Here is a 26606-nt window from a genome sequence, read left to right on the forward strand (position 1 = left end):
GAATCATTTGACTCGTTTCACACGCATCAGAGTCTAGTTGTTTATTGATATGCATGCACCATACTGACCACACTGGCATACTGACCGACAGCAGACTTAAACTAGAGGAAAGACAACAAAGAAAGTATGAAAAACGAGTGCTAAACTCTGTTGCAGCTGACTTGGCAGTGTGGCCCCAGTGAAACGTTTGTTCCCTAAAGAAGCGAACATGTTGTACTTAATGTACAAATGTAAAATTACTAAAACTCAAATGTAACAACCAAAGTCCTGGCATCTACTTGAGCCACTCATTTCAAACAAACGGAATAATCCCAACTAACCTTAAACCCTGTATATGTTGCTCACGACCGATGGTCATGTTATTTAACTCAACCGCCAAATTTAATTTCTCTCCTATCTTACAAAATAATCAGGCCACATAATCTATGTCCATATGTCATCTTTTACACACACCTAGATGTACTTTGAAGCGATGTTTAAGTTATCGGCATCCACAAGAGGAACCGTACACTGAAACCCAGGACAGTGTCCTCTAGGGTGGTTTTGATTGGCCCAGGTTTGTGCGTTGTGACATCAGCAGGCACTTACTCCGAGCCAATCAGAGGCCTTGGTTATATCGAGCGCTCTCTCGTTTGATTATAGGATCTGAATGTGATGTTAAATAGATTGAACCGGAAGCGGTGGTGAAGGGTTCATCATTGCGGGAGACCAGGCCATCATCTGGGCCATGGGATGGGCTGGTCACTCTGGTATGGTGGGGGGCCAGTCCACATCCACAGACTGAGGAAACAATATTTTTTTTTTTTCTTTATCAAAACCAAATCCTTCACATTTAATTCCTCAATGAAACAAGGAGTTTGATCTTTAAATAGGCACATGTCTGAGGCTTGTTTGAGTTTCACCAGAGAGACATTGAGAACCTCTTGAACCTATGGTGAAGACTATCTTTCACCCCTAACGCTCCAAGATATAGCAGAGCAAGAACTAACCAAACTATAACAGCTCAGATCTAGCCATCCAAAAGTACAAAACTCAGGCAGCGAGCATCAGCCATGAATAGCGATGAGGAGCTAGCATTGCAGGAGTCCTCAACAATGTAAACATAAGAATAGGTTAAATAATAAATTATACTACTATTGACAAGGAAAAGAGATTAAAAGCTCTGAACATCTTCCTATAATAACTAAAGTTTCAAATTATTAAACTTAATTAAGTACAAACTTAAAGGGAAACTCGTGGTCCGCTATTTTCTTAAATTAAGTGTACTGCTTTAAACGCGTTTTCTGAAAAGAAAAAAAGAATATCACATTCTCAACATCAAGTCTCGGAAAGTCCCCGCTGAAATCCAGGCCAAGTTGGACTATTCGTGTCATTGATCCGGTACTTTTCCCTGGATTTCCCTTTTGAAAATAACTAGTGCCACAATTTCCTACCTCCACATCCAACTCCAGAATGTCTGTGTCCATCTTCAGCAGCTGACACAGGTTAGGCTTGGTGCGGCCGAAGTCTCCGTGCACAAACTCCTTGATGTAGCTGGTCCTCTGTGTTAAGGCCATGCACCATCCTCTGTGAAACCCTCTGACTCACAACGAACACAAAGAAGCCACGTTCTCCGGTGGAGGAAGGTTTCACCCTCTCATCCAGATCTGCCCTCACAACATGTGCATATGATATAACATAGCTCCCACAATGGACTAACCAAAAAAGGTATGTAGTGGTTTGACATTCATTATTATCCCAAGAGGATAAATAATAAAGACATAGCTCTGTGCCGTCTCCACCCCAGAAGTTCTGCTATAACAAAGCAGATCTGCTAGAGCTGAGATCAAGATGCCCCTAACCTCTACCTGCTCTTTAATGACACAAGTCTATTAACACTCAAGTCCCTTGGGATAAAAGTGTCCCCTACGCGAGTGATTCCCTATCGGGAATAGCGTACCAGGGGATATGGGAGCAGGTTCCAAGAGGTACTTAAGATTTAGATGAGTTACACCTTTAAAACAAAAACTGAAGAAATAATATGACAGCATTTGTCAAATATGATAAACATTATGTGTCTCATCAATAAAATGAAGACCAAAAATAGAAAAGTACACCTATTTGCTTTGGATAAAAAGTTGAGGCTAAAAAAACTAAATAGTCCAATGTCCCTGCAGCCAAATTGACACATTAACCCAGGAAGTCCCAGTGCCCCCCCAGCTAATGAACCCCGCTGGCCCCCGCCTGCAGCCCCCTGGGGCTGGGAGGATACGTGCCGGCCTGGGTCTTGAGGCGCAGGTAGAAGTGGTGCGGGTCGCGGAAGCTGGCGTTCATGCTGTGGATGACGCGCTGCCGGACCGCCAGGGCACGCCTGTGCAGGACCCTCAGAGGGGTCTTCTGGTCCAGGGTCAGCTCCTGGAGGTCAGAGGTCAGAGGTCAATGCCCACGACTAACTCCTCACTAAGGTCTGAACAACTGTCTCCTTTCAAAACACCAAATCCATTACCTGAGATAAAAGTGTAACACAGAGGTTTTTGACCCGTTGGACATTTGTTGTGTGTTGATTTCTTTTCCACGTATACCTCTTACATGGTTTTAACCCAATCAACATCTGCCATAATAGGGCTTCAAGCTTTCCATGTGAACAGGAGTTGGGATTCTATGGAAACCGAGATTGTGTGGTGTTGATGCTCACCTTGATGTCATCCAGGAAGATGATGTCGTCCTTCTCGATGGGCTTCTGAGTCCAGACCAGCGCGGTGTAGGACTTGGTCTTCTCCTCCTCGCCCTCCTTCATGTGGCCCATGCACTCCCTGGGAAAACACAGTCCACCGTCAGGTCTTGCCCAGACCAGGGTCTTAAGAGTCTAGATACATATCTCAATTGTTGAAGAACTGTGGTTCTCTCGGTTCTATATTTGAGGTTGGGGGTCTGGGTCTATGGGTCGCCGGGTGTCTCTGTATTTAGGATCTCTGGGTCGCCAGGTGTGTGAATAGGGACATGCAGAGGTGAAGGGGGTGTAACATCACTCCGCACCTGGTGACGATCTGCAGATCCCTGACGGCAATCTTGTCAGAAGACGTGTTGATGGTCTGGAGGGTTACAGGGGCAAGGTTTAAATTAGTGTGTGTGTGTGTGTGTGTGTGTGTGTGTGTGTGTGTGTGTGTGTGTGTGTGTGTGTGTGTGTGTCTCTCTCTCTCTACCTCCTGTATCTTCTTCATCTCCATCTTGGTAAATCTGTAGCGGTGAGGATTCAGCATCTCCATGGCAAATGGACGTCCTGCAAAGGATATGACATCATCACAGTACCATACCCCACACACACACACACACACACACACACACACACACACACACACACACACACACACACACACACACACACACACACACACACACACACACACACACACACACACACACACACACACACACACAATGAACTCTTCATAGTTTTACCTTTTCCAAGTGTCCGAACATCCACGTCCTCTCTCCCGGAAGAGGAAAAATTGAATCCTGGAAACAGAAGAAGTTTATACACTTAATAACCAGACGTCTTCACAGACAGTAACCGTAACAACATTTACATTTATTTCAGTAAGCAAAATATGCTTTTAGCTCCAGCGGCTTATAAGTGCTGTGAGGGTTCGGCGGGGCTGACCTTTGGACCGAAAGGAGCTGGCCAGGGGCTCAGCGATCAACTCCTCCACAGACGACTCCATCATGCGGCGTCCGTCGATAATCCAGGGGGTCTGGGACAGGCTGCGGGAGTACTTGTTGTACCGCCCTGGACGTCGTGCGGGAGGAGCAGGCGAAGAAGGAGGTGAGTCTCTCTCTCTCTCTCTCTCTCTCTCTCTCTCTCTCTCTCTCTCTCTCTCTCTCTCTCTCTCTCTCTCTCTCTCTCTCTCTCTCTCTCTCTCTCTCTCTCTCTCTCTCTCTCTCTCTCTCTCTCTCTCTCTCTCTCTCTCTCTCACTCCCTCCCTCTCCCTCTCTCTCTCTCTCATCAGTGGAGATACATCTTTTTAACATTGTTGCGTCATGTAGTAGATCAGCTGTTTGGACGTGGAGAGTTTTGTAGGATCGTACCGGCCACGTAGATAGACGTGTGCAGACACTGGATGGCCTGCGAGGTACAGATGCTGGTTGGCCGGCCGGGGGGAGTTGGGTAGTGTCTGAAACCATGAGGAGGACAATAGGAAACAATCTCAACATTGTGGACCAATAAAAAAACATCTGAACACTGGGGACCAATAGATATACACCTGAACCACGAGGGGACCAATAGAAGACAATCTGAACTAAGGGTGGGAAAAATAATCGATTCTTCGATGCATCGCGATTCTCGCCAGAACGATTCTGTCTCGATGCTGATAAATTAATAGTCAGAATTTTTTTTTGCCTGCTGCAACATTCTGTTCGCCAGAGAGGGATAATTTTTGTAATTTTAAAATTATTGAATTTATCTTCAGTGTGTATTGGCCAATCTGATTGGTCTTGACACGATTGCGATTCAGCCTACGCATAGCATGCGCGCAAACTCACAGCCAGACACAAGAACTCCTTCTAATTTAAGAGCAGTTTTTTCCTTTAATGACATAGAAAAGAAAGAAAGAAAAAACTGAAACCTATTTTTTGCATCCTTCCATATTGTGTTATAATGCAAGCTGCATTGATTATTGCATTGCTCATAGAAAGTTATATTTGTGACAAAAGCTTTCTGTCTTATGAAATATTAGATAAGTTAATTCATCTGTTGATGTCTTTAATGATCATCACAAAAGTAGGAAGTGATTAGCAAACTCTGAGTAGCAAACCCAGATGTATATATATATTCACGCATGGAAATGTACATAAAAAAAATTGTTGCATCGATAATCGCTTCAGAATCAAATCGTTGACCTCATAATCAGAATCAAATCGAATCGTGATGTGCCAAGAGATTCCCACCCCTAATCTGAACACTGGGGACCAATAGATATACAGCTGAACCACGAGGGGACCAATAGAAAACCATCTGAACACTGGGGACCAGTAGATACATACCAGTAGTACAGCTGAACATGAAGTGACCATGAACCGATAGAAAAGAGTTGCTCAATATAAATATATCAATTTTTTATTTTTTTAATAAGGCTTACATGAGGAACTTGCTGTCGGGGATCTTCTCCAGAGCTTTGATCACCGCCGCCCTGGTGAACACAGACTAGACAAGATGATCAACACACACACACAGGGATATCATTACACACACACACACACACACACACACACACACACACACACACACACACACACACACACACACACACACACACACACACACACACACACACACACACACACACACACACACACACACACACACACAGTGATATGAGCTGGTCTGGTTATTCAGGGCTGATAAGAACCCAATGCAGATCACAGCTTCAGGAAAGTCTGTTAACACTCATAATTATAATAAATGGATGCACTACAATTCCACAACCATAGTTAAAAAAAGATATTATAATAATTTGGCTTAAATAAACACAACATGTTGACATGAACGCTCATGCATTGCTTCAACTTTAAAATGAAAGTCATGAAATTCAGTGAATTCTATCTATACAAGAGAGTTGGGATTCAGGAGTAAGCTTACGTCTTTGTTTTTGGTGGGTCTGAAGCAATCAGGGCACGTTGTTGCACTGGAGAGAACAAAAGGGAAATATCCATCAGATCATTATCTTCAAATTTGGGGAACGGAAAACCATACTCACCAAAAGCATTAAAAAAGACACTCCGCAGTCAAGACCACTGTACATGTGTCTGCAAACCCTTTTAATTCATTACTGAACAAACATAATGCCACAAAATCGACACAAAATCGAACAGTTGTAGAGAACAAGGTTCATCCCCGAGATAACTTTCTTTCAGGGATCAGGACTCACAGGAAATGGCAGTCGCTGTCAGTTGGGCTGTGTTTGAACTCCATGCCGACCTCGAAAGCACTCTGAAAGATAACCACAGACGACACAACATTATAGATGGATTCGCATTTGTTTTTAACAGTGTCCACTTCTGTCCACGCCGTAAGCACCTCAGTATTGACCAACCATCCCAGGCAACAACCAGCTCAACAAGAAAAGCAAGGAGTCAGGGTTCGTGCTCTGGGACAATTAGCAAGCAAGGGATTGAACTAGCAACCCTCAAGCCCCGAGACGCCCTGTTCTACCTTCTGAGCAGACCATTTTGCTCCCACATGGAATTGGGAATACATTTTAGGGTATAAAAGAAAAGATACATCCAAATGATGAATTCAGATGTTACAGCAGACAATATAGGATAGTTCAATAAATAAAAAGATGAAAAGGATAAAACTACAAACAAAAAATGACTCTACACCCACAGTGAGGGTGCACTCACACTAGGCCATCTGGCCGTGGCCGTTTTCACACCTAACCGTGCTCAAATCTGCCAGTGTGAGTGTGGCCAGTCTGGCCAGGCCAGGCCAATTTGGCCACTTGGGAGAGGTGTGCTGCTACGGTACGGGCCGCCACGGTACAGATGCTAATGAGCCGACACGCGCACACGCACGGCTACGCAACCTGAGCTGGATGACGTATAGTCCATGCGACGACCACGGACATAATAAAGGCGACGAGCCTTCTTTCCCATTAAACTGTAAACATATATCCAAATAAGCAACAGACTCAGAAAAGTGCGAACTGTGTTCTCTGTGTTGTTGTCCATTGTTGTTAGAACTCTGACTGCGGCAGACTTTATTATGGTCCATGCAGCGGACGCTTGGTGATGACGGGTTACTTTCGACGTGATGAGGTATGTACAAGAGCCTACCGTGGCCAGGCCACAGTTGCGACGGCCAACAGCCACGGCCAGATGGCCTAGTGTGAGTGCAGGCCAGAGAACAATGGGGACATTTGAGCACGGTTAGGTGTGAAAACGGCCAGATGGCCTAGTGTGAGTGCACCCTAAGAGTAGAAATGTAGATGCAAAGATAGATGTAATCATATCGACAGTTGAGCTACATGTAGCGATTGAGAGTTGTGTAGCGTTACCCTGGTGACCACGGACACACCCCCCAGCTCCGTGGCGATGAGGCCCTGCACGGACCATTTGAAGGCCTCCTTCAGCGGGACGATGTCGTCTTTCACCCGGGTCATGACCTTCTCCCTAGCGGATAGAAAGGGCAGAACCATCATCAGATTCTGATCCCTGTATTGATCCCGGGGGTTACAGTTGCCCAGGTCAAAGTAATAGAAGAAAGAGAATGGAACTGATGCAAGTCAATGTAAACAACACAAAAATAATGCTGAAGGCTATACAAATGTATAAATATTTGCATATGAAAAAAAAGGTCAGAGAAATTTGGCAAAAGTCAACAAAACTACTGGGGGAACATCCCAACGGATACCCTGTTGTACCAAAACTGACCTCATCTCCTTCTTCACGTGGAGCCAACAGGAATGCTGAGTAACACACAGAGAGAAAGAACCTCCACATTAATGGCCTGGAAGCTACTGTATATACATATATAAACACGATTGATTTTTTTAATGGGTGAAGGTTTCTTGAATAACAAATGACCCATGATTGTGTATGTACAACAATCGGATCAGTTTAAACGCAGGAATTTTTAGAACTAAAAATAGGCTCACAAAAAAGGCTGAAATGGGCTTGATGCTGCTAGATATAAGAGCTCTTTTCTAAGTGTAATTTGTTAGAAATGCCACATCCATCTATCCACTATTAGTGTGTTAAATGCGCTGATTATCTTAGTTAAATTGCCTTTATGAGACTATTTACATGATATACTGCCCCCCCGTTTATTTCTGACTGTGGCATCTCTCCCTGATTGGTTCAAGGAATCCATGTTGTCTGTCAATCACACATGTACAGCGTCATCTTAATAGTGGGGGTGCATTAGTTCGGATGGTCTCAATCTCACTGCCTTCTGCTCTCTCTTGACAAATCTCAAATCTTACCAACAGCAACTTAAAGTTTCCCTTTGACCACTGACCTCTCGGACACAGAGCTGGGCGGGAAGGGACACCGACAACAAGATGGTTTCAAAGTGGTAGTCCTCCGTCTTCACTGCCTCGGCCACCTGTACACAGACACCAACCAATCAAACCTAAGTACATTGGATCCAGTTCTGGATTTCTGTATCCAGTTACTCAAAAAGCGACTACATTTAGAAAAGACGTGAAGGTTTGAGCATCAAAGAGAGATTGCGCAAGCCCCTCATCTGTCTTGGGAGACTATATATACGTCATGTGACTCAATAGGCGAGAAGTTGTGATTGGACCGCACCTTCCTGGCGTGATCTCTGCTGCAGTACTCCTGTAGGACCCCCAGGCAGACCACACAGTGGCTCAGTGCTGGTGCCGGCGGGGCCTCAGCATCTCCGGAACCAGCAGAAGCCTCTGAGCCTTTCAAGCCATCGTCCAACTTCATGCGTTTCTTCGGCGGGTCGTCGGATTGTTCCGTTGCTGTCCTGGTCCCCTCCTCGCTCTCGTCCTCGCCCTGCTTGGCTTCTGTTGCATCATGGGATTTGTCCCCTGATGCTGGATGTGGTTCTGGTACTGCTGTGGACTCATTTGGTGTTTTGCTGTCCAAATCGCTGACAAAGTCCTGGAGTTGCTTCAAGGTGTCCTAGATGTAAGAGTGGACAAAGAGAGACACAGATCACAACTTAGCAGAGCTCTGCCATGTAGCTATGCTGTCAGCTTCGTCTGCTATGCTGCTTCTGGACTGATTCAGGTTGGCTATTGAACATGTGCTGCAGTTCTCTCACCGGATTAACAAAGTATTACCCTTTAAAAAGTAATCGCTTAGCGTCATCAGCAGGTGGCCCCCTTAACATACATAGACCACTATTTTTAAGATCCAGTAGCTTCCCACAATAGCGGTGAGGTATATGACCTAGCATTAGGGATAGTCATTAGTTTGAGCCATGATGGTTCTGTGCTGCACAGTGACCCACCTGGACGGGCTGTCTGTAGAGCGACTGCACCAGCACGCAGCAGAACCTTAGCACACAGCGAGCACAGCAGCCGGAAGAGAGCAGCTTCTGGACTACAGGCTTGTCCTTCTCCTTCAGGGGGAGCATCTTCTCAACTGAGCTCTGGAGAACATTAAGGAGATCCATTCAGTTCAATTTCAATTTGATTGAACCCAGATACAGTACACATAACATCCTGTGATCATTACACAAGGGGTCATTTTTCTGTAGCTCCTACGTCCAGCAGTTTGTCCATGTTTTGGTTGGCAATACTGTACAAGAATATCCAATTATATTATATATTTTATTTCAACTCCAATGAAATCAGAAATACAGACAGTGAAATGTCCCTCATATATAAAAATACACGAGCATAGTCCTACAACAGGCATCACCGACATTTCTTAAAATCCTATAATATATGACCTAAATATTTTACCAAAAGATTAGCTCTGAACAGCACGTTATCTCGACTATATATAAATAAACATCGTATTTACTTTTAAAACAAACCGATCGGAAGTGATGTGTATCGATGTAACCTTGTGGTGATACACCTACCAGATGTATTGTACAAGGCAAATCTACACTATCATCCCTATCTAAACCGGTATGAAGACACTAGTTTTTTCGTTCCTAAAAATATTCAATAAGCCAAGATATGAACTAAAGCACCATTAACGCTACATGTCAAACAATCGTTTCTTTCTAACTTTATCCATATAGGTTGCTTAGTATTAAACTGTATATATGCCACGTAAAAATCGAAGTAACATAAAATCAGAAATTATTTCCTACTGTCTCTATGCACCGGGTTTGAAATTTCAATCAATTTGCACATGTCAGCCGCATGGCACATTTCTAGACTACTAAAACGCGTCATTGCCGAGCGCCATAAACAGGCAGGTCCTTTCACCCGGTGAGTCGCGGCTGATAGATCTGGAACCTTCCGATCGGGCCCGGAATTAAAAAATAATCCAACATCATCCGAAGCAGGGAAGGAATATCTTCACTTCTGGTAGCATTTGACCCAAACTATAGGGTTTAGTTATCAATTCTAGACAAATATCACTCACGATGCCCGAAGCAATGATGGCTCCCAGAGCCCTAAGTGGAGGCAAACACAAAGGAGGGGCGTACGTGGATCGCGACAAGCCGGCCCAAATCCGTTACAGCAACATTTCTGCAGCAAAAGGTACAGTCACTTTTTATTATTTAAAATGTCTTTACGGCGTCCGCTTGACTGTTTAATACGAGGCCACTAGTCCATGCTAACAGTAACAGTCCATGCTCATCAAGTGATGCTGTGACGATGCAAGATGCACATGACTCGCCCCAGATCCACTACAGACTCGCCCTGTTTAGTGATGTAGCACTTTATGGTCTCTTTACGGTTTTTTTTAAACGTTTTTTAAAATACAAACTTGTATCCCATCACTGTGTCTCAATCAATTGACAGTAGGCGGTAGTGTCATTCAATAATTAAGACCTGTGGTGGTCTGACCACTACGATGACCATAAAAGGATGCTCAATGACGCTGCATTTGGGAGACTCGGGATGATTAAGCTATCCACTTATTTTATTTTTTTACAGCTGTCGCTGATGCCATCAGGACCAGCCTGGGCCCAAAAGGGATGGACAAGATGGTCAGTATAATAGTTTAACGCTAAGATCTCGTCCTATAGCCAGCCACCAGATGAAGCATCTTTGCAAGACTGTCTACAAGGGGAAGTTAACTAAGAGGGTTGCGTTTCAGATCCAGGACGAGAAGGGTGATGTCACCATCACTAACGATGGAGCCACCATCCTGAAGAAGATGCAGGTGTTGCACCCTGCAGCCAAGATGGTATGTTCCCCAAAATGGGCCAAACCATAGAGGGGTTTGTAAACACTCTAGATTACAATAATTAAACTCTAGATTCAGTTGAGGCAAGCCTGCAAAGCTTTGAAGGGACAATGTTTTGAAAATGGACCCCACTGACTTAGTAGTCACTATGGTAACAAAATGGATATCGGGGCTTTTTTACTGCCACGTTACTTAAGCATCTTAATGGCAGTCGAAGTTCAGGGTGACATAGTATACCACCAGGTGCGTGTGTGATTAGCGTTACAAGCCGTCTTGTAAATCTGCCCCTTCTGATATCACAAGTGGGTGTGTCCACCTAGATGTGTGCTGGATAGATCAGTCTACCAGCCTAGCCAGTGGACTGAAGCAATCTCTGCTCATCTATCCGTCATACATCTAGTTGGACACGCCCACTTGTGATGTTAGAAGAGGCTGATTTTCAAAACTGCTTGTAATGGCTAATCAGACTCGCACCTGGTGGCATTATGTCATGTCAATTCTAAATTGGGTTAATCTCGGATGCATATACTATTAAGCCCAATCCCTCTAATATTGTAAAGTTCAGCCAAGTCTATCCATTTTGTGCTTTGTATCTGAACTCTACCTCGATGAATCGTTTAATAATGACGTGTGTTCCAGCTGGTGGAGCTTTCCAAGGCGCAGGACGTAGAGGCTGGAGACGGCACCACTTCGGTGGTGGTGATCGCAGGAGCTCTGCTGGACTCCTGCTCCAGGCTGCTGCAGAAAGGTACCAACACTCACAACCGCTGCAAAAAAATCTCACCCCTCCTATCGAGCCTCCCTCGAAAGCCACTCTGCAAATCACATGACTAGCTCAATAGCTTTAGGTCTGTCTAGCCTTGTGGAAGAATCCGGGCATGCTAAATGATCATTCCGAAAGTGTGCACACAGATCTCAAGCAATTGATTTATGATTTACTGTCGGGATGTCAAGAGAAGTTCTACAAATACTTCAACCTGGGCGGCAGTAGCTCAGGAGGTAGAGCGGGTTGGCTGGTAACCTGAAGGTTGTTGGTTCGATCCCCGGCTCCTCCTAGCTGAGTGTCGAGGTGTCCTTGAGCAAGGCACCTAACCCTGACTGTTAGCTCCCGACGAGCTGGCTCTCGCCTTGCATGGTTGACTCCGCCGTCGGTGCGTGAATGTGTGCGTGAATGGTGAATGTGAGGCAATATTGTAAAGCGCTTTGAGTGGCCAATGGTTAGAAAAGCGCTATATAAATGCAGTCCATTTACATTTACATTTAACCTCCACCCCATTTACTCATTTACATAATGAGGTGGAGGATCATTAACATTTCTCTTTACATTGAAATTGTTAATCGATGCAGGACCAAAGTCTTCACACATACCTATGATCTAATAAAACAGACAAGTTTTGTTTATGTCGGCTTCCCGTATTACTACCGCTCATCTGACTCACCGGGATGTTTGGCTACTGAAATGGGATACAGAGACTGTTCTTTAGTCTGAATGGATGTAGTGGCCTCCCTTCCACTACCTCTAATGACACAAAGGCACATGTATAAATGGAATAGTATATATTTGAGAAGCATTTTCTGCCGTACCCTTGATGCATAAATGTAGATGGGTATATTATAGCGTCTGGATCATCATATGGAATGAAAAAAAAAAAGCATATTTCTTAATTACCAGTCGATTATTAGTAGGTAGATATTTGGTGTAAGAAGAGGTGATGTCCAAAGAGTTGGTTTGTGAGCAAATAGTTGTTGAGGCCAGTGTTTCCCCTAGGATGGAGTTGCAGCAGCGGAGGGGAAATGTTATATTTTCTTTGTGTGCTCGCAAAGCGCACCCTGCCGGGAGGTTTCTATGTGTCTACTGGCAACATACATACAGTACATTTGTGCACATTAATGAGCAGGGGAAATAAGGAGAGATTGAACATATTACAAGTATAATCTTTCAAAACATTATTTACATTTATTTAACAAAAAATATTTATATCAACAACCACCCTATACATTAAAATCCCATAACCCAAATACTACAGCAATCGAAAAGGTCTGTGCCTCAAACCAATGCATCTTCCCACTCCCTCCCCTCTCCCCATCACAAAGGTTGTAGTAGGAGCATAAATAGGCCATGCCTCTATTGAACAAGTTTTGGGGCTCTAGAGTCAATAATGGCGACGCTACTGAAAATGTTGCTAAAAAAATGTATGTTGACATTTTTGCTAAAAATAAATTTCTTAGAAATAAGTAGAGATATATTTTTCAAAACATAAGGTTGCAGTAAGACCATAAAGAGCCCGGAGGGCGTTTTCATTGCCATAACAACGTGAGCTAATCAACAAGTACAACATGTTCTAGACCAGTGGTTCTCAATCATTTTTCTTTCATTCCCCCCCTAGGAGGCAGACATTTTATCACGCCCTCCCTGAATTGAAATAGCCTACTATTGAGAACCTGCTAATATTTATTTATTTAGATTAATAAAATTAACGGAGATAACATAACAACTTAAAAATATTTCCAACTTCAGTTTATTAACTCAATTTGTAACATTTAAACAAGACTGCTAAGTCTGTGTGAATCTCAAAACAGAGAAACAAGAGCAAATTCACATGGGTTTGCATTTAATTATAATATTTTTAAAAAGTAAACATTGGTCACTTGTCAGCTTCATCAGCTTATTCCCTTTCAAAAAAAATAATATATGTTCATCTTTCAAGCATGAATAAAGACACAAAGTCCCTCTGTCATGACTTTAAGATCAAAATTCTTGTAAAACTTCTTGGTCTTATGTTTATTTAAAATAAATAAATACATAAGACACTAAGTCCCCTCTGCCGCTCACGACCCCCCTGACACTTTTAATCAGCTGAGGGCGTTTGCCTGAGTCTCATAGTATTAGAACATGTTGTACTTGTTGATTAGCTCGCGTTGTTATGGCAATGAATACGCCCTCAGCTGATAAACTAATGCCAGCATTTTTTTTCAACAGAAAATTAGCACCCATATCAACATATATTTGATATTTTTCTGCTCCTTGCACCTAATCATTCTTATCATGCTACGCAGCATTACAAGGCTCTGCCGACTAAAACATGAAGCAATTCAAGAAGAGGCATATATAGAATCGTCTTGTGGTCAATTGTCATTTAATAGACATCTGACAGATTATGTCAAGGTTTTAAAATTATATTATTATTATTACCAGGTCATGTTATAACACAGCTGGAAATCGTGGATTTTCTGATAAAGAATAGTTAGCCTCTTTGACAGACAAAACAGCAGAAACTATGTTAGGTGCGCTCGAGCTGCGAGCTGCCGAGTAACAGGAGACGCCCACCCACCAATCCGAGGTTAGAGATTGCTGAAGAAAGGTTGCGCTCGATTTCACTAGCCCATTTGAGCCTGTTCATTAGTGTACACAGCATCCATCCTCATGTGTAAAGAAAACGGTAGAATATTAGATTTGAGGACGAAACGATAGGGTGGGCTAAGGCAAGTTTTGGGGCTCTAGAGTCAATAATGGCGACGCTATTGAAATTTTACCATTGTGGTCGTTTTCAGTTTTGCACTTTTCAGACGGTCCCTAAGCTCGCGGATGAAAGCCGACTGCTCGTAGAAGCCAAGCAGTTCACCGTTCGCCAAAGACGGCTCGTTTGGATGAAAACAATATTGTAGCTGGTTCTCTGGGTTACTACACTCAATTGTGTCGCAACGATGTTTCACTGATCTATTGAACCGCAAACTCAGAATCTGCGGAAGTTCCTCCGTTAATATGAAGCTCTTCTCTAGTTAAAAAAAAGAAATTCAGCAGCGGCAGTCATATTGCACCTAGCAGCGGCGTACCGCCGCTGCTAGGTGCATATGGGGGAAAAACTGGAGGCACTGGCGATTAAAAATACCACTTATGCAATAAAAACATTCTACAATTTAGTTAAAATGTATTTTACCCGATTTAAGTAAGGTTATCTTTTCATATGAATGTATACATGAATGGAACGTGACAAAAGGCATGCCAATTCCGCAACAAAGTGCAGAAAAAAGGGATGTGACCTTGGGTGTGGATTTGTTAGGATGACGTCAAACGAAAGTCATTCTCTGACTCTCACTGGTGCCACTTGGACAGTAACAAAGTGAGGGATTAAGCATGTTAAATATCTGAATGTGTGTGCAGGCATCCACCCCACCATCATCTCGGAGTCCTTCCAGAAGGCGGTGGACCGCGGGGTCGTGATCCTGACTGACATGAGCTCCCCGGTGCTGCTGAGCGACCGCGAGACGCTGCTCAACAGCGCCACCACCTCTCTGTGCTCCAAGGTGGTGTCGCAGTACTCCAGCCTGCTGGCGCCCATGAGCGTGGACGCCGTCATGAGGGTGATCGACCCCGCCACCGCCACCAGCGTGGACCTGCACGACATCCTCGTGGTGAAGAAGCTCGGGTAACTTGGATTCATGCTTTCTTTTTGTGCTGCATTCTCTTAATACACACAGAGGCACAAACTTTTTGTACATTTTTATTTTAAATTGGTTAATTGTGGCATATTGTCATTACGTATACAAGAAGGAATAATTATTTTAGGGCTACCATTTCTTTGTGACAAACCCTTGTTAGTCTGTTCTTGTATACAGAAACTTTACGTGATTTTTAACCTGTAGACCCTAAGCTTATTTTATTTTTTTTTAATGAATGTTTCAAATCAAACGGCCCTGAAATTTCCTGCAGGCCCTCTTGGGTAATGACGATAATAATGATGGTAATGTAATGTTAGGGTTAGGAATCATAAACAATGACATTTTTCATTGTGGCAGCACTCCCTTTTTAAGTCTACAAATATATTTATGATAGATTAAAATGGACAAGATTTGTTTTGCATGTCGACTTCCCGTCTTACTACCGCTCATCTGACTCTACGGGATGTGTGGCTACTGAAATGGGATACAGAGACTTTCCTTTAGTCTGAATGGATGTAGCGGCCTCCCTTCCACTACCTCTACGGACACAAAGAAACACATGAATGGAAAAGCATATATTGAGAAAAAAACATTTATTTGTAAATTTGTGTTCAGCCGCCATTTTATTGATTATTGCAACCTACTCTGTTTGGGTTTTAAGAGGGACCATTGATGACTGTGAGATGGTGGAGGGCCTGGTTCTGACCCAGAGGGTGTGCACCAGCATTACCCGTGTAGAGAAGGCCAAGATCGGACTCATCCAGTTCTGCCTCTCCCCTCCCAAGACCGACGTAAGTAGCCAGGCGGCGCACTCAACAACCACACCTAATGATCAGAACGTTGTTTTTACCTCCTAATGCAACGACAAATGTAAAGGGTATACGGGACTGTGGATTGCATATTTTACTACCACCTTGAGCTGAAATTTTAATGCCGTGCTATGTGTGACCGGCCTCAACAAAGCACAGTGAGTGGGGACCGGCCCAGGCAGGTCACTAATCTCTATGCAGATTCCTGTCAGTGCATGTTAATGAATTGGCCTTGGCCCTACTTTGTGTCTGTGTACAGATGGACAACCAGATCGTGGTGTCTGACTACGCCCAGATGGACCGGGTCCTGAGGGAGGAGAGGGCCTACATCCTCAACCTGGTGAAGCAGGTCAAGAAGTCTGGCTGCAACGTCCTGCTCATCCAGAAGTCCATCCTCAGGTATACACCCAGCCCACACACGCATACTACCACAAACGCACGCGCCCGCACACGTATACCCCCAAACACACGCCACCAACAGTCCATCCTCAGGTACACACGCATGACCTAACTTCCGTCAACGAAAATATGCTCGGAACGACATGGACAACCACTATCACACTCAAACAAGCACTAGAACGGTATAAAGAGTAACTTATTCAAACATGGGTTAAAAGGCCACACTATCTTTTATCTTCTGGTCTATCTTCTCTAGGTAGTCTACAGACTTGGGGTGGTCGGTCTACTCTAGCTAGTAACAGGCTCAGGGTGGTTAATCTTCTCTAGGTAGTCTACAGACTTGGGGGTGGTCTGTCTTCTCTAGCTAGTAGCAGGCTCAGGGTGGTTAATCTTCCCTGGGGCGTCTTGACTTCGAGAGACCTGACCCTGATGCCATAACCTTGGTCCACAGAGACGCCATGAGTGACCTGGCGCTGCACTTCCTCAACAAGATGAAGATCATGGTGGTGAAGGAGGTGGAGAGGGAGGAAATCGAGTTCATCTGCAAGGTGAGGTTTTCCGCTAGCTTGTTTGCTACCTGCAGGATGCAGGTAGCAAGTGGTCAACAAAAAGTGGTGCCCGATATGCAGATCAGACGTGCCGTCTCACTACTAAGCACTCTGGCCAGTATGTGAACTGCAGCCTGCTGCATTTCAAGAGCTTTCGCTGCTTTGTGAGATGGATATGACTGGTGGTGCTTGGTGAATGAGAGGGGTAGTGCATGAGAACAACGTTGTGTTTCTACATCCTTGTCACCAGACCATCGGCACCAAGCCCATCGCCCACATTGACCAGTTCCTCCCTGAGATGCTGGGCAGCGCTGAGCTGGCTGAGGAGGTGCACCTGGATGGCTCCGGCAAGCTAGTCAAGGTACTGCACAATCAAACAAAAACAAAATGAGAAAAAAATAAATAATATATATTTAGAATGTTAAATTCTATATAAAATAATTCTATATATATATATATATATATATATATATATATATATATATATATATATATATATATATATATATATATATATATATATATATATATATATATATATATATATATATATATATATATATATATTCTATCCTCTGAGATTATTAAAGTATCTATCTATAAATTTTAATTTATAGATGGATAGATCATTTAAGACCTCTGTGTATGGTAATAAAATGAGCTGAGGTAGCTCCTGGGTATATTGTATTAACATGAGAGGGAGTAGCTCCTCTGTTTTGTATCAACGTGGTGTATTGTATTGACGAGGTGGTGTTGCTCTGGGTGTAGATCACAGGCTGCAGTAGCCCTGGGAAGACAGTGAGCATCGTGGTGCGAGGCTCCAACAAGTTGGTCATCGAGGAGGCAGAGCGCTCCATCCACGACGCCCTGTGTGTGATCCGCTGCCTGGTCAAGAAAAGGTACGCCCCCCCCCCCCCCCCCCCCCCCCCCTACATACGAGAAGAGATGGCCTCTTTTCTCTTCTAAATCCTAACCCAATTCTGGCAGTCTAAATTAATCCTTTTTGTCTAGAAATTATTCTTTCGCTCACGATCAACAATTCTTGATCATCATACACCGACTTGCAGGGAATTAAAATGCGTGACATTGACGAGCTGGTAGGGTTTAGGCTCACCTTTCTCAAGGACTCGGTCCAAACCCAAACCGTTGCAGGCTGTGACTCGCACCGCAAATGCTAATATATCCTGCAGCGTCTAGTTGGGCCTCTTGATGGTTTCTGATATGCTTTGGTTAATTACAAGTGAGTTGGCATTAACTTGTTCCCCAGAGCCCTGATCGCTGGAGGCGGTGCCCCGGAGATCGAGCTGGCACTGCGGCTGGCTGAGTACTCCCGCACCCTGGCGGGCATGGAGGCCTACTGTGTGCGCGCATACGCCGACGCCCTGGAGGTCATCCCCTCTACACTGGCGGAGAACGCCGGCCTCAACCCAATCTCCACGGTGACTGAGCTCCGCAACAGACACGCACAGGGGGAGAAGACGGCCGGCATCAACGTCCGCAAGGTCAGTTCCTCCACTTGCCGATCCTGTGGTACAGCTTACCTTCAGTGGCTCGCTTTCGGTCTGCGTTGGAGCTTTACATTGTCTTGTCATCTTAAGAAAAATAAATCCTTTTCGAATGGTTTCGTTACTTGCCCGACACATGAATGAGCTGCGAGAGCCGTCTGGCGGCCGAGCTCCCTGTGTTCCGGTGTTGATGCGCTGCTGTCCCTTCTCCTGTCAGGGTGGGATCTCCAATATCCTGGAGGAGCTGGTGGTCCAGCCGCTGCTGGTCTCCATCAGCGCCCTGACCCTCGCCACCGAGACCGTCCGCAGCATCCTCAAGATCGACGACGTGGTAAGACGCGCATTGACACAGAGCTGACCACTGCGGGGAAGACACCAGCACAGGAGCTTACAGTTTAGCTTTAAGAGGTTCATTACAGGATGCATGTTTTGTTAGGCCGGGATTTCAACAAATATTTGAACCAACTTTGAAAACTGTATATTTAAACAAACAGACTGACTGAACATATTAGCCCATTGACTGATTGGTGACGTAAGTGAATGTGAGGTCCTGTATGATGGTGCGTCTCCTAACCTTGAGGTGTGGTTCTTGTCTCGCAGGTGAACACCCGATAAGAGGACTGTTACTGAACTTGCTGAAGCCTGCTCGGACCGCAAGGAACCGAGATCTGTTTGTCTTCACGTCCTCTTTAGTTATGTTCCATAATTAAATTAAAACAACAGTTCTTTTTTGACACTCCTTTTCTGTGTTGTTTATATACATGCATGTGGCTACACTAGATCACTGAAACTGTATAAAAGAACGTATGGTCATGTAATAAAATGATTCCACTGTCTCTTTTAGCAGACCCTTTTATTAAGAGGCTTTCGTATGAGGTTGACCGTGGAAGCATTTGGAGTAGCTACAACAAATTGAAAACGCTTCACTGCCTCAATATGTTGCGTGCAAGTTTTTTGTACAGCCAATAAACTACTCATTCAGGTTTCTTGAATGTTCTACTGAAATAAACTAGTGTTATGACATAAACTAAACTGCGGAAGCTCACAAATCAAAATGGAACTCTACTTTTGAAACCTGACTGACTTGCCTTGTTACAATGTAGGCCTGTGTATTTTGTGAAGATGCTGGAATAATTTGCACAAAATATGAATATAAAGGAACTAAATATCTGGAAGCTCGGGTCAAACAAGATAATCCTAATACGAAGCGGAATACAAGGATAATCATTGACTAATATTTTGGGAAATTCGTTTTTAAACAGTTATACCCAATGACTATTTACTTAGACACTGCCTTTTAAACATTTGCTATGGTATGTTTTGGTATGTGTATTTGTTTCAAAAATAAAATTTTGGATCGAACTAGTGTCAAATAAAACACGGTGCTTGACACTTTAAAAGTACAAATGTACGCATCAAACAAGCCTGAAGTCCAATAAGCGCTCCTTTCTCTGCGCCTGCGCGTCGCTCGGTTGCGAGGGACGCACATCGGCCGCGCGTCACAGATCTGTCAAGGTTCCATCCGTTTCGATTTGACCCAATAACCTCGATAATTGATACATAACTTTTCTAAACTATGACAGACCCCCACCGGACCAACATGTTGGTAACGTCTTGCTTGAAAACGCCGGTCGACCCGCACAAGAAGACCCCACTAGCGTTATACGAGCGGCAGAGACTTCTGCCCCGCGCCGACGAGGATATGGACAAACGCGACTACGAGAAGGAGGAGGTACATTTATACGCTCTCGTACCGTGTGCTGCGTTTGGTAGTTGTAAAATATTTACACCTGTTCTTAAGTATTCGTGTATAGAAACGATATTGTTTTGTCAAAACTGAGCCTGCTATTTGCCTTGGACAGACTCTAGTAGGTGACACCATGGGCTTCACGGGATTAAGAACATCCAATGGATCTGGTCTACGATGATGGGCATTTCAGACTCGTTAAGTCAAGGAAAGGCAATTAGTTTAATTTAAAAAAAAATCATTCTATTTTATTATAAATTAACATTAGGGGGGGGGGGGGGGGGGGGTGGACTGCTGAACTACCCCTGGCATCTTCACGGATTATTACTGGCTGTGCCAACGTAAACATTGATGAGCCCTCCATACCAACATTTTCCTCATTCTTTTACCCGGGAGCTGGACGTTTCACACGTGATGAAATCACAGTTTTCGAACTCTGAACCCAAACATGACGCAGAGAGACAGGCCGACACTGGAGCCGGTCGGCCATATGGTCAATAGGCTTATGGTCCCTGAAGCCTCTTGTAATTACCCCCGACCCTACATGCACGCACAAACAAACATAGACACAAACACACATAGACACACATGCACGAGAGAACACACACAAATACAAAGGCACTGGCCTTAAAGACCCATAACATAAATATTCAAACAAAATAATTGTAATGTGTTCCTGTAGTCGGAATTAAGCTCCCCGGCAAGTTTGAATGAGTAAACAAACAAACAGCTAAATTAATGCGCAACATTGTAAAATATATAGGTTAAATGACCTTTCCTCAGCAAGAATTGAGGTTCAGGTTGTGATCCTTGAAGTTAAGTCATTCCAGAACGACCCAATATACTTCCATTTCAGAGAAAGAAGAGATGTTAATGTTCTCTCTAACCCATAAATGTATCCCTAATTAAATTAGTCAATGGATCCATGGAAGGATACAAGATCCTTGGCCCTCTGACAAACATCATTCACACCTTTCATTTACTGGTCAGTCGTCAGAAGCCATTTTAAAATCTATTTATTAGTGACATCAGAAATGGGACTTTCTGCCCAGATGCATGATGTGAAGATCAAGTCACCTCCTTGGTGGAATGTACCAACTGGTAGGCTGGCGTTTGGTTGACCCTTCGTACTTCTGGGTGTATTTGGAAAAGTAGATTGCATCTCATGTACTTTTGGAAACCTCTGACCCTCGACCCTCACCAGATGGAGTTCTCAGACACTGAGTACGAGGAGGAGGAGGAGGAGGAGGAGGAGGAAGAGGAGGAGGAGGAGCGGGAAGGGGTCAGTTTTGGGCCAGACTACAGAGCCCCCGGTAAGGGAGATCACCCCCACCTGCGGGAGATCTTCTTCTCCAACCAGGAGTACTACGGCAAGCTGGAGGAGCTGAAGCGGGCCCACCTGCGCACCATGGCAGAGCTTGAGAACATGTACCGCAAGAAGCTGCAGCTCAGCGGCCTGGCCCCCGAGCCGGACCCCCGGGACCCCGGCACGCATAGCAGGTACGCTCTAGGTTTAGTCATTTAGCAGACCGCACTTCTTTACAAAGTCCCTTACAAGGGAGGCTGAAAACTAAAAAAAATACAATCAAAATGGGAGTAGATACAAAATAGACTTTATGTATCTCTTATCAAACTCTTTTTTGAAGCCAGAGGCCACCCAAAGCGCTTAAAATGGCAGTAGCTACAAAATCTATGCATATTATGTGTTAGTAAGAATACTAAAAGTGTTTTTACTGTTACACTTTGCATGTCTGTTGCTATGCTATGTGTTTTTATTTGGGCACTATGTGTTTTGAGTGATACTATGTGTTTTTCATTCATACTACGTGTACACTGTGAGTTACTGTGCTTTTATTTCCTTCAGGTTCCTCGGTGCCGATCTAAATTCAGGGATGTCATGTGGGCTAAGAAAAACTTGCTCGGCCTTGGAGCTCCGCAGGGTCTCTGGTCCCTCGTCTGACGAAGACGAGGGGGCTGGGAACGAAGAGGAGGAAGGCCTGTGCTCCTCAACCAAGGAGCAAATCAAGAACATGTGGCTAGACTTCAAGCTCCACCCCCAACATCGCCATCCGTCCACATCCTCCCTTCACAGTCTGCCGGCTGGGGGAGGCCGGAAGGGGAAGAAGGACAGCAAGGGGCGGAGCCACCAGGAGGAGGAGGACAAAAGGGAAGCATGGCGACACCGTGTGACGGTCCCGCAGCCGTTCGCGATGACCAGGCGTGAGGTGGAGCGACGGCAGAGTGGCGTTAAGACCCGCTCTGAGGTGGAGCTGGAGAACCTGGAGATGCGGCGTCAGCTGGAGGAGCTCAGTGAGTGCCAGAAGACGTTCCGCGCCAGCCCCGTGCCCGCGCATGTGCGCCTTGCCCTCTACGGGGAGCTGCAAGAGCAACCCAAGCGGAAGCGCACGGAGCAGCAGCGGGTCCAGAGCCTCCGCATCGCCCCGAAGCCATTCAGCTTCCTGGAACGGGAGCGGCGCCGCAAGGAGCAGCGGGAGCAGCAACAGCCCCAAACCTCCGCCCAGCAGGATGTGAAGCCCTTCCGGGCCCAGCCGGTGCCCAGGGCGGTGTACGCGGCCGCGGCGGGGGAGCAAGCAAAGGAGGAGCAGCTGTACCGCTCCATCAAGATGCAGATGAGGGCCAAGGAGATGCTGCACAGCTCGGCCATGCCGCCCAGCATGCTGGCTCGCAGCCTCAGCCAAAGCAAGAAGGGCAAGGAGCCTGTTCCCGGCGAAGGGGACTTCTCACACAGGCCCAAGATCAACGTGGACGTGCCCGACTTCGACGCCAAGCACCGCCTCTTCAGGAAGCACCTGGAAAGCCGCAAGGAGGTGCGGCCGGTCACCTCCTGCGAGCCCTTCACACTGAGGACTTCCCAGATCGCCTCCAACCGCGACCGCGTCCTGGCCAGCATGGAGAAGGAGCAGAGGAGTCCCAAGCCGACCCGCTGGCCCTACGTGTCGCCCCGGGCGCTCCACACGCCCACCTCCAGTCTCTGTTCCTCCCTTTCCGGGAGCCTGGAGCTCCTGCCAGCAAAGGTCACTGACGCCTCCAAGAAACGCCAGGAGGCTGTGAGGTATCTCCAGAGGTTCACGTCAGGGGTCCCATCTGCCTAGGCTCCCGATCGGCGGCATTAGATGGCATGTCTGCCGTGTAGACACCCTAGTCTCCTGTAGAGCATGTCTTGTGGTGACACTGCTATGGATGACCCCCATATGCGCCTCCTCCTCCACTCGTCCACCTTGTATACTGAGTGACCCTATAGCCTCCCTATGGGGCATGGAACGCCTCCTTCACCCTCCCTTAAGACTGAACTTCCTCCCACCACCTCAATGCCTGATCCCATCAGCACCCTATGCTCCTCCCCCACCTCCTTCTTGTGTGACCGGCCTGTCTCCCCCTCGAGCAGAAAGGTTCTGGAGGAGAAGAGGAGGGCCGAGGAGGAGGAGGAGAACGGGCGGGAGAGGAGGAGGCGGAGGCAGCGGAAGCTGCAGAAGGTGATCTTCAGGCGTGCCCAGGCCAACGACCCCCACTTGGCCCTCGCCGAGACCTGCCCGGCCAAACTTCGGGAGTTCAGGTAGGACCGCTTGGAGCCAAGTCCAGTATCCATGCCGTAGTACTACAACACCAACACCAAAACTACAACAGATTCATGCAATACCCAACACCATCCTTCAGAGGAGGACAGTGTTCCTTCTCGAGGTGTTTAACCATCCCTAGAAAGTCAGTGTGCCTTCTCAAGGTTTCCTAGCGTCCCTGGAAAGAGTGGTCCCTCTCTATGTTCCTTCTCAATCTTTCACCCCTATGGGGGGTGAAAGATTGCTCTTCTCCTTTAGATGGTTTAGGCCTTTAAGAGTTGTTTAATCTGGGCCTCTGAAGCCCTTTGGTACTGTTTCTTAGATAAAGGACCAGACTAATAAAATAGACTGGAAATGTAACAAAATATTGATCTAATGTCAATATAATAATAAAATATTATCTACATGTTAGATGTCTTAATTTCGTCCGTGTTTGAAAATGTTTTTAGTTCGCCTTAACAAGAGCTGCTTTATGTCCAGCTGGAGGTGGCATGAGGGTGCTGGTATAGATTCACCTCTGGAAGTCCCCTCGGCATGTGCAGACTAATTCAGTGGTCTGAACACTCAATAATAGGGACATGAACAAGCAGGAAAACCGCTGACGTGGATAATCTGAGAAAACATCCATTTGGGGTGGCCATTGGGTTGCCCAATCACGGGCGACTTGTCTTCCTTGGGTGGTGGGCGGTGGCCAACCGAGGCCAATGTGGACACAGCGCTGCTCCTCTGTTGTCCCAGGGAACAAGACCTCCAGCGCAAGAGGGAGTACCAGCAGGAGATCAAGGAGATCAAGGAGCGAGTGAAGGAGAGACCTCTGCTCCTGGAACAAGTGGCGCAGGTGAGCGGTGATAGGAGCTGGTGGAGGGAAGAGGAGGAGAGCCTTCAAACGGTGAACCGGGGGAAAAAACCTTTACCTTTCCCCTAAGCTGCAGCTTTTGCCTTGCTTTGTATTAACAACACACATCTTTAACAATATATTTACAATATTACATAGCAAGAAAAGACTAATGCATTACCTAAAACTGACCGTCTCTATAAGACATCGGTAAGATAACAAAGAGTCATAGAATATTGTAGATATATCATAATATTGTGTGGGATCAATAAAAGTAATCTGTCCCCAGAGGAACGCCAAGACGGCAGTAGAGCGGCGTTACACGGAGGCTCTGCGTGGGTGTGGCCTGACGGACGACTTCCTGTCTAGGACAGGAAATGGCACTCCCAAGTCCGTACACAAGACCTCTAGCGCCTCCAGATCTAGGTATTTGCTGTGTTAATGGGACATATTTTACCACCAGGTGTGATGTCAAATAGCCGTTACATGATGTAAAAAAATCTGCCCATTAGTTACATCTCACCATCCACTGGTCACACCATACAACTAGTTGGACAAAATAAGGGCACCATTTGGTTTGTTTTCTGTTAATCTGAATTATTATTATTTTTTTTTTCTTAGCTGCAACTCCGACTCCCCTGTTGGCTGTCGGAAGAAGTCCCTTGATGTCCACAGCCTGAGCTCAGACCTCGTTGGAGGAGAGACCAAACATGGAGAGGAGGAGGAGGAAGAGGAGGAGGAGGAGGAGGAGGAGGAGTGCAAGGGAGAGCGCTTGGTAAGAAGTCACGAGGAGGACAGTGTCCAGTCGGCGGATGAAAGCTACCACTACTCTGACGACCAGGAGAACTTCTCAGACAGTCAGGAGACCTACTCGGACGAGAGTGAGCAGGAGGAGGGGCAGCAGGAGGAACAGGGTGACAAGACAAGCCTGCATGTCGAAAACAGCAGCACATTAAGCAAGGCAAGCGATGAGAACTAGAACGGATGGGTTTCATTTGCAGTCAAGGAAAGTGAAACTAGCTAACATCCTGGTCACACGGTATAGGAAAAGACCATAAAAGTATTACTTAGTAGCGTTGAAAGGAAAACACATTTAATTGCATACAACTATGACACGTATACATTTGTATGACACCTTCCCTTCAAGGGTTATTTGTGTTTTTGTCTCAGTTGTGGTTTATCTTTTTCACTGTTCTGTGTTTAATTAATTGCAAGGATGTATGCTTACATTATTTATTTCCTAAATTCCCATGGATTTGTCATTATCGAGCAAGATCTAAAATATAAAAATTTTCGCTTGTGGAACGGCTTATCATATAACATATACGTTTGAGTTTGTATTTGACTTAAGACATTCCCACCATCACTTTGTATTTATTGTGAAAAATGTAAACAATAAAAATATAAAATGGCGAGGCCCTCTTTTATTGTTTTCCCATTGGAGTGCTTGGTGACTCATATTATGAATAATATTTCAGTAATAATAAGTGATAACTGTCTGTGGAATGCTCTCCCCAACCATCTAAGGGCCCCACAGACTGGATTATTTTTAAAAAGGCCTAAAAACCCATCTTTTTAGAAAAGCCTTTGGCTAAACTGCTATTTTAAATGATTCTTTTTTCTCTGTTATTTTTCTTTTTAATCTAGTCTTTTATGTTGTATTTATCTTTTATTATAACATTACAGATATAGCTTTATTTTAACATTACATTTTTTAATCATTATAAAAATGAACAAATAAAATTGTAAATGCTTTAAACGTTAAATAAATTCAACCCAACTTGTGGGTGCGTCCAAGCAAGGGCAAACACAAACACATTGCGCTCTCAAGAGAGACGGGGGCGGATTTAATTCGATTGACTGCTCATTTGGGCCAATGAAGAGCCGGCTCTGTTTAAATTGCTGCACCAATCAATCTTCG

The 26606-nt window shown here is 45.2% G+C and overlaps 3 protein-coding genes across 6 annotated transcripts; 2 read left to right on the forward strand and 1 right to left on the reverse strand.

Moving 5' to 3' along the window:
* Nucleotides 1–26: 26 nt before the first annotated feature.
* Nucleotides 27–9882, reverse strand: pus10 (pseudouridine synthase 10). Of its 3 annotated transcripts, none has more exons than XM_030352149.1 (18): nucleotides 9779–9882; nucleotides 8963–9103; nucleotides 8290–8631; nucleotides 7997–8083; nucleotides 7411–7445; nucleotides 7035–7149; nucleotides 5907–5968; nucleotides 5618–5663; nucleotides 5118–5182; nucleotides 4066–4151; nucleotides 3641–3766; nucleotides 3439–3495; nucleotides 3183–3259; nucleotides 3016–3071; nucleotides 2675–2792; nucleotides 2252–2394; nucleotides 1434–1533; nucleotides 27–780 (listed from the first exon to the last, which is right to left on the reverse strand). In XM_030352149.1, the coding sequence occupies exons 2-18, from the start codon at nucleotides 9086–9088 to the stop codon at nucleotides 742–744; spliced, it is 1680 nt and encodes a 559-aa protein (XP_030208009.1). In that variant the 5' UTR covers nucleotides 9089–9103; nucleotides 9779–9882; the 3' UTR covers nucleotides 27–741. The 3 variants fall into 3 exon arrangements, with proteins under 3 accessions (XP_030208009.1, XP_030208008.1, XP_030208007.1); XM_030352148.1 differs by having other exon boundaries at nucleotides 481–780; nucleotides 9542–9807; XM_030352147.1 differs by lacking the exon at nucleotides 9779–9882 and adding an exon at nucleotides 9481–9772 and having other exon boundaries at nucleotides 481–780.
* Nucleotides 9867–19364, forward strand: cct4 (chaperonin containing TCP1, subunit 4 (delta)). The gene is made up of 13 exons (XM_030352150.1): nucleotides 9867–10175; nucleotides 10575–10627; nucleotides 10738–10827; nucleotides 11467–11575; nucleotides 14990–15254; nucleotides 15929–16058; nucleotides 16336–16475; nucleotides 16927–17023; nucleotides 17274–17384; nucleotides 17792–17922; nucleotides 18291–18525; nucleotides 18746–18859; nucleotides 19129–19364. The coding sequence occupies exons 1-13, from the start codon at nucleotides 10058–10060 to the stop codon at nucleotides 19141–19143; spliced, it is 1608 nt and encodes a 535-aa protein (XP_030208010.1). The 5' UTR covers nucleotides 9867–10057; the 3' UTR covers nucleotides 19144–19364.
* A 607-nt stretch (nucleotides 19365–19971) lies between these two features.
* Nucleotides 19972–26098, forward strand: fam161a (FAM161 centrosomal protein A). 2 transcript variants are annotated; one of them, XM_030352145.1, is made up of 7 exons: nucleotides 19972–20260; nucleotides 21480–21775; nucleotides 22140–23348; nucleotides 23682–23849; nucleotides 24589–24739; nucleotides 24975–25111; nucleotides 25307–26098. In XM_030352145.1, exons 1-7 carry the CDS (start codon nucleotides 20105–20107, stop codon nucleotides 25662–25664), a joined length of 2475 nt encoding a protein of 824 aa, XP_030208005.1. In that variant the 5' UTR covers nucleotides 19972–20104; the 3' UTR covers nucleotides 25665–26098. The 2 variants fall into 2 exon arrangements, with proteins under 2 accessions (XP_030208005.1, XP_030208006.1); XM_030352146.1 differs by having other exon boundaries at nucleotides 19973–20260; nucleotides 24589–24688.
* The last annotated feature ends 508 nt before the right edge of the window (nucleotides 26099–26606 follow it).

Source organism: Gadus morhua, chromosome 3 (assembly GCF_902167405.1).
Source record: "Gadus morhua chromosome 3, gadMor3.0, whole genome shotgun sequence".
Classification (NCBI taxonomy): Eukaryota; Metazoa; Chordata; class Actinopteri; order Gadiformes; family Gadidae; genus Gadus; species Gadus morhua.